This window comes from Nerophis ophidion, linkage group LG25, assembly GCF_033978795.1.
Source record: "Nerophis ophidion isolate RoL-2023_Sa linkage group LG25, RoL_Noph_v1.0, whole genome shotgun sequence".
Classification (NCBI taxonomy): domain Eukaryota; kingdom Metazoa; phylum Chordata; class Actinopteri; order Syngnathiformes; family Syngnathidae; genus Nerophis; species Nerophis ophidion.
Genome location: NC_084635.1, coordinates 28,746,418 through 28,760,892, shown reverse-complemented (window position 1 = coordinate 28,760,892; position 14,475 = coordinate 28,746,418). Strand labels below are relative to the sequence as shown.

The window sequence follows — 14,475 nt, the reverse complement described above, 5'->3', positions numbered from 1 at the left end:
TTATGTAAAAATTGTACTGCTGAAGTGTCAGCTCTGTACTCTTTTAATGTCCTTTGTGTTCTTTCATGTCTCCCTAATTGTTTATGTGTTTTTACTTTTTTGTAGACTTGCTGTATCTGCACTGCAGCCATCCCCATTGTGGGATGAATAAACTAGTCTATCCTGTCCTATCCTATTATCACTCTTAATTTAATTTATGCAAAGTAGGAATTCTTAATACTAAATCTAATATTTTCATAATTTGAGCACAATAAAAATATTTTTATAACCTCCTTAATACTTAGAGCCTTTTAGAAATTAAATAACATTCCGAGAATCACCTGAACACTTGTTTTACCAAATATAGTAGAGATAAAATGAAATAAGACGTATACATCTACAATAATACATAAGAACTTCAGACATACATAAGCCAATGTAAATAGTATGTACAACTTGTTCAATAATGATGATGATCTGCTATGCAATACAAAAAAGTACCTTAAGATTTGTTCTTTAAAAATACTTAATTTAGGCCAAAAATACGCAAAGTAAGCTAAATTATGACATTTTTTTAACAATAGGCAGTCAAAACGCAAAACAGTGATGATCCGCAATATTATTTTCTATTACCGGTAAATATATTTTGAAAAAAAAGCGATGAATGTGAAGCGACAAGTGGGGAGGGATGACTGTAGGACATTTTGAAATTGTAAATATTGTCACAATTAAGCTTAAAACAGCAAAATAAATAGAGTCTATAACAGTCATTGACTACAATATTTTACTGTGTTTCTTAAGCAATTATTATTACTTCCCATATTTAATAAATCATATACTTTGTCTGCAGTCAGAGACTAAAAAGTCTTGTTTAAGTAACCAAGTGGTCTAAATATTTTCCAGTGAGGACAAGATATAGAAAAATATAGAGGTGTGGGGTCACTTTGATATTTGTACATTCAAGATGGTAAATACAATGTGAGAGCTAAAGCTATCTGAGCAAACAACATATTTCCTTTGTGTTATAGCTGACAAAGTAAACTGTTATCCATCCATTAATTTTCTACCGTGTGTCCTGGTATCCAATAATTATTCATTATTAATGAATAATTCATTAGTTTTTTATGCTGATGGAAAATAAAAAAAGGACATCATTAAAATAACCCGTCAAAGGCTTTCTTCTAAAATCTCACAGCAGTTCTCCTGAAAGCTTCGCATTGAACATTTATACTTTATATTCAATACTAAGCAAAGCTATGTCACGAAACCATTGTGTTACACATTTGCACAGTAAAGGTTTGCTCAACATGATTGAACCAAAAGGGCGATAATAATAAACAGGAGTGATATGTATTCAAACCTGGGCCCAGATATTTTCGTCATCCTCCTGGTGTTAGCATGGTTAGTGAACATGGTGACGAAAAAAGAAAAGCTGGGTTAGTGAGACTGTATTGCTGGGTTAGAACAGCAGGATGTAAACTGTGCAAATGTAAAAATCCATTGTGGGAGCAGACACACACACTACACTATCCACTCAACTCATGCCACAAATACATTCAAGGGAAACACTACTGGAGAAAACTGAATAAGATCTCTTTCCAAGTTGCTCAAAAATACCAGCAACAGTGTGAGGTTTTCAGTTAGTGTGAGTTGAAGCCAGATCATAAATAATTGTACGTTTGCTGTTATATAGCCCTTTTTGGGCTGACTTGGAATGAGCCGTGAGAAACATACCATTGCCAAGCCAATCAGCAAAGACTAACCGTAGAAGGTGTTGCTGCCAAACTTTCCATTTCTTCATGTGTGACCCATACGTTTGCTGTAGTCTGATCATGTGACACCCCCCATCACAAGTGAGTGAAGTGTGCAGAGAAGGGAAAGGGATGCAATACAGAAAAGAGATAATAAGCAAGCATTATCTGCGAGAAAAAGGTAAATGCTTAAAATGTTAATCCCTGGCAGTAGCAGGCTTAGTGAGATTAAGACATTTTAGACAGTGCAAAAGGCAATATATTAGACTTCATGAAACATACTAGAGCATTATGAGAGACATACCGTTCTTGAGGTGGGAGGGGCAGAGGGACTGGTGAGGGACATAATTTCCTGAATGGCAAGACGAAGTTTCAGACGATGTAACGGGTTGCTGATGCCTATCTCCCGCTGTATTTCGGTGTCAGAAAGCGCTGACATAATGGCTCCACTCTTCACATTAGCACGGCAGGCAGCCACATACCAAGCTGGCATGCCCACCCATAGCTGCCCAAGGGACATGAGAGAAAAAAACAGAAACACAAAATTCACAACAATAAAGTCTTAAACAAAAGTTGATTGATTGAACGGTTTAAGTGCTGTACCTCAAGCCAAACGACAACAGTTGGTCCATCCCATTGGGCAAATGGCAGGCCCTGCCTGCGTGCCTCATCTAACAGTTCATGCCTGATACAGACAAATAATTATTTAAAAGAATGTTTGTAAGGAGCGGCTAACTCTAACATAACCACACAATTCCATCCCCACAAACACAATATTCACATCTGAAAAAAAATGAACTCCAACAGTAAAACAGACAGAGTGCAAGTACAAGAAAAAAGATAGTTCAGGCGAAAACTAGACTAAATTTATTGACAAAATGACCTATGTCACAGAAGAACAGAAGTATGTCAAAACTCCTTGATGCAAGTTCAAACAGATGCGTCAGGTCGCTAAGAGCTAAGTGATGTACACTGTGTATTTTGGAGTGTTTTATCTCTGTACCAGGTTTTTAGCTTTCAAACAAGTGTAAAAAACATTCCCCATAAATAGGAGGCATTCCATGCAGAATTTATGACAGGGAGAACTTGTTTGAGAAATTGTTTGCATTCAATCCATGCAGTCTTTGTTAATTATGAAGCGGCAATGCCAGTAATGAAGAATCCCAGTGTATTGTTTTGAAAGGTGTGCTGGGTAGGAGACCCCATTCAAATTGATGTTAAACTTGTACTTAGCCACCAGATGGCGCATTGACAGTTAAACCAGGGGTCACCAACTACGTGCAGTAAGGACCGTGCAGTAAGGACCAGATGAGTCGCCCGCTGGCCTGTTCTACAAATAGCTCAAATAACAGCACTTACCAGTGAGCTGCCTCTATTTTTCAAATTTTATTTATTTACTAGCAAGCTGGTCTCGCTTTGTTCGACATTTTTAATTCTAAGAGACACAAAACTCAAATAGAATTTGAAAATCCAAGAAAATATTTTAAAGACTTGGTCTTCACTGGTTTAAATAAATTCATTTTTTTTTTTTTACTTTGCTTCTTATAACTTTCAGAAAGACAATTTTAGAGAAAAAAATACAACCTTAAAAATGATTATAGGATTTTTAAACACATATACCTTTTTACCTTTTAAATTCCTTCCTCTTCTTTCCTGGCAATTTAAATCAATGTTCAAGTGTTTTGTTTTGTTTTTTGTAAAGAATAATAAATACATTTTAATTGAATTCTTCATTTTAGCTTCTGTTTTTTCGACAAAGAATATTTGTGAAATATTTCTTCAAACTTATGATTAAAATTCAAAAAGATTATTTTGGCAAATCTAGAAAATCTGTAGAATCAAATTTAAATCTTATTTCAAAGTCTTTTGAATTTCTTTTAAAATTGTTGTTCTGGAAAATCTAGAAGAAATAATGATTTGTCTTTGTTAGAAATATAGCTTGGTCCAATTTGTTATATATTCTAACAAAGTGCAAATTGGATTTTAACCTATTTAAAACATGTCGTCAAAATTTTAAAATTAATCTTAATCAGGAAAAATTACTAATGATGTTCCATAAATTCTTTTTTAAATTTTTTCAAAAAGATTCGAATTAGTTAGTGTTTCTCATCATTTTTTTCGGTTGAATTTTGAATTTAAAAGAGTCGAAATTGGAGATAAACTACGTTTCAAAATTTAATTTTCATTTTTTTCATGTTTTTTCGTCTTTAAACCGTTAAATTGTTTTTTTCATCATTTATTCTCTACAAAAAAACCTTCCGTAAAGGAAAAAAAATGTACGACGGAATGACAGACAGAAATACCCATTTTTTAAATATATATAAATTTATTTATTAAAGGTAAAGTGAGCAAATTGGCTATTTCTGGCAATTTACTTAATTGTGTATCAAACTGGTAGCCCTTCGCATTAATCAGTACCCAAGAAGTAGCTCTTGGTTTCAAAAAGGTTGGTGACCCCTGGTTAAACATTCCCCCCAAAACAACCTGATCATAGACTTGGTGCTTGTTCATGTTGAAAAAAATGTGTTTAATACTTTTCATAACAATTGTTTGTTTATACAAAACCATGCTGTAGGTCAAGCAAAATTAGCTGAATTCATGTTAGTTAGGAGCAAAATGGAGAAGCAATCTGACATTCAGAGGAACACAAATTTAAGGTTGTCAGAGTTGGTCAGGTCAATGAGGAGCCCAAGTGGGAAGAAAAAGCAAAAGCAATTATAAATCAACAACTTACCCTGTCTTTAGGCTATGTAAGGGATGAGGAGAGGATGATAAAAAAAAGAGAGAGATTGGCAAAACAAATAAAAAGTGAATTGGTAACTATTTAAAAGTACTCGGATAAAAAAAAAAATATATATATAAAATGGTGATGGCTGAAACTGGGTGTGCAATCAAAGGAATTGATTGATGAGTGATTGGTGAGTATGAGCGAGATGGGCAGGCAGTGTTTTAGTGGCAGGATTGTTATACTGCATAAACACTAAGTGACTTTTTAAATTAACATTTCTAAAACCACACTGCACTTTGAAAGGCAGCGTGGGTAAGATAGAGCCTGTCAGAAAAGTAACAAAGAACATATTTAAATCAGACCTACTTCTTCTGCAGTTTTCGGTTTTTGTCTGCAGGACTTCCCAGGGTCCCCATTCCTAAGCCATCTTTGGGTGAGCTCTCTGCCTCAGGAGTGCCAGCTAAGAACAAAAATAAAAGCCAAGCGACATTATTAACCTTTACTTTAAGTTCCAGTACAATGGAAAAACAAATCAAGTTTGCAAATAAACAGGTGTGATCAAAACAATATATTGTAAATCTCATGGAGATAAAAGTATGGGCAGTCACGTGAGCCGTGACGTAGACGTGGGAACACAGTTACACACTACAACTCAGGCATATTTGGAGAGAGCCAATAATAATTACTCTGGGACAAATGATGCTCCAGAAAATTAATTTTGTTAGCTTGATTTAAGGAGGATGAGTAACAAGTTTTAGAAGCTGTGCACTAAACACATGCAGCTTTAGTGAAACACTAAAGCATCATGTAGCAGTATTGCTAAGTGCTGAACAAAATACAAACTAAGACATAATAAAACCTGAAAGGCAATGTGCGCTAGAAAATAATTTTTCTGTGTGTGCTTTTTATAACAATATCGCTAATACTTGGTCAATTTTCAAGTCACAAGACATACATGGAGTTTCGTTGGCAGTTTTTGGTTGATTATTTAGAGTGATTAATGGCCTCTATACAGTAGCCCCAGTTGACCTCATTGTTGGTTGACTTCTTCATTTCCGATTTAGAATGCATAAAAAAAACAAACATACATGTTCTTGTTTTGCATAGACATTGTGAATAATAAACAGCATATCGTTTTCAAATTTTTGAAAGTATAACTGGTCTGCTGTCAATGGGCAGAGAGCAGAGGAGTTACCACCCTAACGACATCAGACCCCGAACGTACGGAAATTGCTGAAATCTTTTGGAGCGGGATATCCCAAATGGCAGTTAGAAATTTAGTTTTTTGTGGATGTTTAAACAATATTTTCACATATTTTGCGGAAACAATTCAGCATATAAAGCCAAGATATTTCTTCCATTATACTGGCCCTTTAAATCAGGTACTCAAATGGGCTGTGGACCGGCACCAAGAAACCTTTCAAGAAGCCGGGGAAAACAAGTACAGGCATATTTCATTGTGTTTTATTATTTAAAGACATTGTTACTTATAAAATGATATCAACTTAGAAACAAAACACAAAATTAGTTAACCCCACATTGTGTTTGTTTACAAACAAAAAACATCACCTCTGGGTCAAAGATTATCTTCAGTCAAAATAAGTGTAACATAACTTTTTCTGTGCTGTGATAAAGAAAGAAAACATACAGAGGTGGATGAATACGTAGGTACATTGTATAGTTCCGGTTTTTCATCATCACTATAAAACACATTGAATACAGTTCTTGTGGTAATTTTGTTTATTGTTTTAGTTGGCTTCATTTTACAAGGACTACTAAATGAATTGTCATTCTACTGTATCCAAAATTTACAACTAAAGATTGGCCAATGGGCAAAGAAAGACCGTTCAGATGACTTTTGATTTCAGCGTAAAACTCTCGATAATAATATAAAATGAAACTTTGATATAAACGAAAGAATCCGTTTTGGAGAAATGTCCACACTACACCTGCTCACCTTGGCTGGGAGAGTCCTTTCCGGGAATGCTTGGCCGGCCCTTCTCCTTCTTCCCAAATAGGCGTCCAATAGAAGACTTAATGCTCTTCTTCTTGGCTGCTTTGTTGAGAGAGTCCTGACTGCTGTTGCTGCTGCTGGGGTTACTTCCTTGGCCATCTTGCAAGCCAATTAAACTATGAACAAAGTAAAAAAGGAGTAATAAAAAAAATAAAACACCTAACCTTCAGCAATTTAGTTCCAAATCATTCATATATCTAGCTTTTAAAACAATAATCTTCAGTAACGCCTACCCTCTGATGTCTCGTATGTCCTCATTGCTGGCAGCATGCCCTGCTTCCCTATTAAGGCGCATGGAGCGTGGAGTGGTAGGGGGTGAAGTTTCACATTGGATAGTGGCTTTGTCATCCTGGGCAGACTACAAACAAGAGAATAAATTAATTACATCTAGGAGTCATAAGTCACTGCTAAGACCACAGATGTAACAAATACATTTGCATGGACGTCGTTAAAAAGACTGTGTAGTAATTAACAATGACTATAACCTGTATCAATCTCTCTAACCCTAGTCATTTTATTTTTCCAAGAATGTATGGGTCCTTGTATACCTAGTAAATAATATTATATAATAATACCAGTACTTCATATGACTATTATAAAATACTATATTACCTGTAATATTATTATTAAAATAAATGTATTAAAAATGTATTTCACATCACTGAAAAATACCAGAAACTAAAGCTGAACATTGAATGGTTTGCACAGAGGGGTCAACATTTAGGGCATAAGGGGAGGGAAGGTAATGATGGCAGGGAGTAACCAGTGACACAGGTGTCTAATTTACCTTCCTGCGGTGCTTGCGCAGGTCACTAGGCTGAAGCATGGTAAGAAAAAAAAGAGAGAAGAAATGCAGTTAGCGAGAAGCATGACAGTGCAGCAAAGCAACCCAGAGATGCACAAACAAGAGTGGAAACGGAGTATTCACGCATGTAAGTTGTTGACGACCAAACACATGCAAAATGGAGAACCACACGTACTGGTATTGCTACTAGCAAAGATTCATCATTCTTGGAGACTTCACCCACAAAGAACAAGTTAATGAAGGATAGGACACCGCAAATAACCAAGCTGGAAACTCCACAAAGTCTTCCCAATGTTGAATAGGTGCAGCCAAGCAAACAAACTAATCACCAAAATGTATTTGTGTCTAGTGGTTCAATTGATACATACAAAACACCTTTTGAATAAAAGTAAATTTTATGGCAGAATCAAACTCAAAATATAAAAAAAAAAAAACAAGAGTATTACCATGGACGGAAAACTTTTTGTGATATTGCACACAGAAAAGGCTCAGTAACACTTTTGAGTAGTTATATTTTCCGTTGTGCGCCTTAATAGGCGGATGGGGGATCATTCCCTCTTCTGCATTCCGCAGAGGCCTGGCATGAGCCAAGCAAATAAACGATCAGAATACCACATATGGTAGTTTGTTTGTGTTTTGTAATTCAATCCTAAAGCATTCATCTTTTATTTGACACAAATTACATTGTGAGGTCAAAGCCTGGAATAAAATAGTAAATAAAAAGGAATAAACAGAAAGCAGGAAAAGAAAATTGAGTTGTGAGTCATTTAGTAATCCAATTGAACAAAGTGTAATGTCTTTGGGATAAAGAAATTTGCGGCAACTTAATTTAGTAATAACTACAGCCGATCACATTTATAGGGAAACTACAATCCTAGGTATTTTAGCACCGAAAATGTAATTTTTTTTAAAAGCTACTTAAGTACTTAACAGTAGCTCGGGAAATTATCGGTAAGGGTGGTGGTAGCTTTGGGCTGTAACACCAAGAACATTTCACATCATGGTTATGGTGAATAACAACCTCATGGCTATTATTGTCACCAACTATATAGTTGAATTAATTAAAAAAGTACTTATATACACACTGAAATATTCTAATAAAGTTGAATGTTTTTTAATAAACAGACAATCATATAATTATTTTGGTAGAAGAAACATTTGTCAGATTTCTTAGGAGCCATACTATTATTATTTGAGAGTTTAAATTGGTTTTAATAAACATTTAATTTTTTATAAGTTTTGGAGGGTTTCTTTGTAACAATGATCTCACGCGGGTTCCTACGTGTCTACTGTTGTAGACACGTCAGATGTCTTTGAATGCCTTGTCACAGCTACCACCCTGTCTAGCCTGTAGTTTCGATGCGCAGGATTGAATAGCTTACCGGCAGTTGCTCATACAGCAATGCGTTTGGATTGTGGTATGGTGTTTGTGATGGGAAAACCAACGTGTCTTCCCTGTCTTGTATTCATGTTAGCATTTAAGAGAATTAACAGTTAGCGCTCTAGTGTGCTTTTACAGGAAATTAAATTATTGATGTCAATCGAGGTTTCAGGATAATTCTAATTAAAACGGTTAAACCGTACTTGCCAACCTTCCCGGATTTTCCGGGAGACTCCCGAAATTCAACGACTCTCTCGAAAACCTCCCGGAAGAAATTTTCTCCCGAAAATCTCCCGAAATTCAGCCGGAGCTGGAGGCCACGCCCCCTCCAGCTCCATGCGGACATGAGTGGGGACAGCCTGTTTTCAAGTTCGCTTTCCCATACATAAACAGCTTGCCTGCCCAATCACGTTACAACATCTGGGGATTTTGATGAAAAACTGCACACACAAGGAGACGAAGCAGAAGAACGAGGAAGTTATACAGCCATGGCGACGCTGTCTGTAATACAGTGATCTATATTGTCTGTTGCCATCTCCTGGTGAATGTTGGCTATAGCGTTATGGCCGGGTTTGCTTTTTGATTGGCCAGTACGCAAATGGCAGAACAAAGGTTACTCAACTAGTGAAAGGTAAGTGTTGTTGTTTTTTTTAGTAACCAGCAAGCAGTTAGTAGAACAACTGTGTTTTCATTACTGTGTATTTGATAGGTGCTGTCTAAAATTCAACTATTTCTTTTATTTATATATATAATAAATATATATAGCTAGAATTCACTGAAAGTCAAGTATTTCATACATATACTGTATATATATATGAAATATATATGAAATACTCGAGTTGGTGAATTGGCTGTAAATATACTCCTCCCCTCTTAACCATGGGCCCCGCCCCAACCACGCCTCCGCCCCACCCCCCACCTCCCGAAATCGGAGGTCTCAAGGTTGGCAAGTATGGGTTAAACTAACCGTCAGGTGTTTACAGCAATTGATCATTAACACAGGTAATTGTAACAGCGACTATTTACATGGACCAGTGCAGATTTGGGCGTATTTTGAAAGGTATAGAGGCAAATATATTAGCGATCATGGAATTTTTTTTTTTAAAAGGGATGGAATGGATTTTTACACTCAAGACTATGCTGCCCACTAAAACCTCACTTCATTTGACACTCACGGTATTTAGAGAAGAAAATATTGGAGGCACATCATCTCTTCACATCTGGAGGGGTCCACAAATTAAACAATAATGTGTAAAAGCCAAAATCGCGCTTATTTGAGCATCACTAAGTAACGTATTTAATTGACTAAACAAGTGCCGTGCTGCTGTGATCGTGACGCTAATGAGAAAAAGGATATGTTTATTTCCTGCTAAAAAAAAATACTGTAGTCAGTCATTTACAATTTGTGTCTGCAATTTGTTTTTATGGTGTGAAGTTCATATTCAAGTCTCACTATGAATGTCCCTGTTCAGTAATGTTTGCTAGCGATATCGAGGTTTAGTAAATGCTGTTGAGTCTATGAGAAATTTGTATTCATCTAATTTATTAATACTATTAAAGATATTTTTTTGATGCTAACGAATAGCACCAAAGATGCTATAATGCGGTCAATCGTGTCCAATAGAGCACACTGCTTTCCTGGACAACAACATTATAAGCTTTTAGTTTCTGTTATGAAAATCCACAATGAAGATATGGTGTATTGAACCAAAAATCACAATATTTATTACTAGGACTTAACATGACGATTGTTTATTTGTACAACCAGGTCTTTGTCATTATATTTAGGCATAGCAACCATAAAAAACACAAACTAATGCGATCTCTTGTCCTTCTTTACGTTTAGTTCTGCTCTCAAAAACTACTAATATAGTACAGAATGAACTCGATTGCATCACAAAAAGCTTCTCAAACAAATTAAATGTTCAGACTGCAGACACAAGCAGTCCGATTGTATTTCACAAGATGATGAAAGTAAAATTTTTAAAAGCCAATTCTTTCTGCACACTTTCGTTTTTTTCTTGACTTTATTAACTTTTAAGAACCACTTATTTCGTGACTCTATGAAAGCTCTTTCCAATGTCTCTATTTGAACGACTGGAACACCCAAGAACAGAACAGCAATACGAAATTTTTTGTTCAAACTCTACACTCAATCTCACTTGTTTTAATGCTATGCTCAAGCTGCTTGACCTTTGTGTGAATTAAGCAGCAAACAAGAAAAACGGATGTGACGTCATATGCAACCCAGCTATTAACCAAAAAATGCTGACAATATATAGACAAAAATTAGTGTTCTCCAATCATTATATTGAGGAGGGCCACACTTGACTATGAGTCACAATATGACTATAATGTACTCTGCAAATTGACTTGCTAAGGACTCAAATTTTGAAAATAATATGTTGTCTTAAACCGATCACTGTCCTTATGCACTTACTGTAAATAACATTTGCAATATCTGTAATTTTCCTTTTCACTCTTATTTGTAATTGTTAATTGCAACTAATCGAGTTAGTCCCTCCCTTTGAACTCCATATACAAGATGGTGGTAGTCCATCGCTGCATACTCACAATTTGGGCTGTGTTGAGCGCACATGTGCTATTCGCGGTGCAACCACCGGACCGATATGTTAGCTTGAAACTATCCGTATTGGTCTTAAAGAAGATGCTCATTTAAAGTAGCAATGACATTAAGCGTGTATTTATAGTGCATACAAAAAGTATTCACAGCATGTCCACTTTTTACATGTTTTGTTATGTTCCAGGCTTTTTCCAAGATGGAACAAATTCATTTTTGTCCTTAAAATTCAACACACAACACCCCACAATGACAGTGTAATCGTTTTTTTTGGTGCAAATTTATAAAAAATAAATAAGATATCACATGTATATTAGTATTCACGGTTTCTGTGAATACTAAAAATATATTATTTTTGTAAATATGAACATTAACATACCGTGTGTGGTCAGCTAATGAAAGCAATTCAGAATAGCTTAGCTACTCATGTTAGCTATCATTGAATGTATAGTCTCCTGTAAAACAATATGACTGCAAACTGTTAGTTGCTTCTCCTCTACTGTGTGTGTGTGTGTGTGTGTGTGTGTGTGTGTGTTTGTGTGGAAGTGCTTCCTGCGTGTACATGTGGACCAGACAGCGGTCAGTGACAAGCCTGAGCGCCAGACAAATTATTTTGACCCACAAGCAATTTTTAATTTATATAACTAGTTATTATAAAAAAAATAACAACATTTAAAAAATATATATGTTCTGTCAAACCCCTAATGGTAACATAAGCTGTTTTTGGTACATTTTTTGGTTTAAAGTGTTTCACTTTGCGCAAGTTGCAAACAGCTCCTTTAATACATGTAGCTCTTGAATAATATGATGATTGCAGAGTTAAATGTTGGAAAAACATCTCAGTAGATATAGTCTTACCAGGGTCATGACACCCATCCGGTCTAATTCTCTGTTGGGGCTGCAAGGAATACGCCTTGGGGTTGAGTGGCCAGAACCTGGAGGAGAGCTGCCAATTGAAGAGCCTGCACAGAGTGAAGGTGGTATGGAGCTCATGGAGCGAAAACGTCCTCCAAGGCTCTCGTTGCTGCCCACCCTACACTCGATTTCCTCAGCTCGGATGGCTGTGTTTTCCTTCTCCTCTTGAATCATTCTGACAACATACAGGAAATAAAGTCTGTGTAGATTACAATATGAAACAATACAGATTGTTGTTTCTGCCTTTGTAACTTTGCTACCTAATTTCATTATTGATAGCATCAAGCTGCTCCTGTAGCATAAGAGCTAGAGTCTGTGCATCGGCCTGACCACCGGGGGACAGAAGGTCAACTGAGCTGAAGATAGTCTCTCTATCCTCTTCTAGGTCAGAAGCATCCATGTCACTCTCAAATGCCTGGGCCACATTAGCAAGCACATTGGCCTGCTGCACACGCTCCCACTCCTGCTCATTAAGTGTCTGCACCTGAATCAAACACAAACACATTTGTAACAAGACTAGCTGGGGAAGATTCAGAAGTTGGATACTTCAGGGTTTTCCATACATAAAAATAAATGTTTTTGAAAACTGTGCGATACAGGAAGGTATAGTAACACTTCACCTTTCAGGTGGCATATGTGAAGCCATCTCCTAGAAATCCTGTTCCGCATACATTGACAACATTATTTTTTAAATCAAGAGATTGAGGTTTGAGCAACAGGCTTCTGCAGCTAGTCAGCACGCACTCACACAGAGTGCAGAGGGCATCAGACTGGCCAGGTAGTATAAAAGTTTCCATCCATCCATCCATTTTCTATCGCTTGTCCCTTTTGGGGTCGCTGGAGCCTATCTCAGCTGCATTCGGGCGGAAGGCGGTGTACACCCTGGCAACTAGTGTGTGAATGTGAGTATAAAAGTTATCGATCAATATTCATCTTGGAATATTCGAATGGTTCTTTGCTGCTTTATGTCGATTTTGTTCCGTCAAAATTTCATTTGATAAACATTCAATAAATTGCAATGCAATTTTTTTTTGTTAGCCTTCCCATGGGCTAACAAAAATTTTAGCCCATGCTATGTGTTAGCATTACGTTAGCAGCATAGAAACCTGCTTGGTGGTTGCATTACTATTTCTCAGTTTATACCAAGCTGTATTGTTGATTACCTTAATTCCTACCTGTATGAGAACTTCATGTGGATATTAATGTACTTTCTTTTGTGTTTTGAGTTATTGCAGCAACGTCATTGCGGAGACTATCAGAAAACAATTTAAGTTGGAAGATTTATATATTATTTTACTTTAAAAGAACTGTTTACTTAGCTGCCAATCCAAATTCCAAAATTCGGAGAGGGCAGAATAATTTATGTAAATAAACCAGGGGTGTAAAAAGTGCAGCCTGTGTTACATTGTTATACAAACCCTGTTTCCATATCAGTTTGGAATTTGTGTTAGATGTAAACATAAACAGAATACAATAATTTGCAAATCATTTCAACTCATATTCAGATGAATATGCTACAAAGACAACATATTTGATGTTGATAAACATTTTTTTTTTTTTGCGAATAATCATTGACTTTAGAATTTGATGCCAGCAACACGTGACAAAGAAGTTGGGAAAGGTGGCAATAAATACTGATAAAGTTGAGGAATGCTCATCAAACACTTATTTGGAACATCCCACAGGTGTGCAGGCTAATTGGGAACAGGTGGGTGCCATGATTGGGTATAAAAACAGCTTCCCAAAAAATGTTCAGTCTTTCACAAGAAAGAATGGGACGAGGAACACCCCTCTGTCCACAACTGTGTGAGCAAATAGTCAAACAGTTTAAGAAGAACGTTTGGACGGCGTGGAGCAGTGGAAGAGTGGCCATGCGCAACCCGAGGGTCCCTGGTTCAATCCCCACCTAGTACCAACCTCGTCATGTCCGTTGTGTCCTTAGCAACACACTTCACCCTTGCTCCTGATGGGTGCTGGTTAGCGCCTTGCATGGCAGCTCCCTCCATCAGTGTGTGAATGTGTGTGTGAATGGGTAAATGTGGAAGTAGTGTCAAAGCGCTTTGAGTACATTGAAGGTAGACAAGCGCTATACAAGTACAACCCACTATACATTATATAACGTTTCGCAAAATGCAATTGCAAGAAATTTAGGGATTTCAACATCTACGGTCCATAATATCATCAAAAGGTTTAGAGAATCTGGAAAAATCCCTCCACGTAAGGGGCATGGCCGGAAACCAACATTGAATGACCGTGACCTTCGATCCCTCAGACGGCACTGTATCAAAAACCGACATCAGTCTCTAAAGAATATCACCATA

At 36.6% G+C, this 14,475-nt stretch overlaps 1 protein-coding gene across 9 annotated transcripts in view; it reads right to left on the bottom strand.

Annotated features, from left to right (window-relative positions):
- ppfia1 (PTPRF interacting protein alpha 1) overlaps positions 1 to 14,475 on the bottom strand; it is a 71,650-nt gene that overhangs the window by 14,458 nt on the left and 42,717 nt on the right. For 3 of the 9 annotated variants that reach the window (XM_061887487.1, XM_061887488.1, XM_061887486.1), the window contains exons 15-24: positions 12,415 to 12,638; positions 12,098 to 12,329; positions 7,260 to 7,289; positions 6,706 to 6,830; positions 6,416 to 6,588; positions 4,825 to 4,918; positions 2,334 to 2,415; positions 2,035 to 2,235; positions 1,743 to 1,805; positions 1,340 to 1,366 (exon numbers count right to left, since the gene is read on the bottom strand). In XM_061887487.1, coding sequence (XP_061743471.1) covers positions 1,340 to 1,366; positions 1,743 to 1,805; positions 2,035 to 2,235; positions 2,334 to 2,415; positions 4,825 to 4,918; positions 6,416 to 6,588; positions 6,706 to 6,830; positions 7,260 to 7,289; positions 12,098 to 12,329; positions 12,415 to 12,638 — 1,251 coding nt within the window. Of the gene's footprint in view, positions 1 to 1,339; positions 1,367 to 1,742; positions 1,806 to 2,034; positions 2,236 to 2,333; positions 2,416 to 4,464; positions 4,477 to 4,824; positions 4,919 to 6,415; positions 6,589 to 6,705; positions 6,831 to 7,259; positions 7,290 to 12,097; positions 12,330 to 12,414; positions 12,639 to 14,475 lie in introns of all 9 variants that reach the window. The other 6 variants (XM_061887492.1, XM_061887493.1, XM_061887485.1 and 3 more) reach the window with 5 other exon arrangements.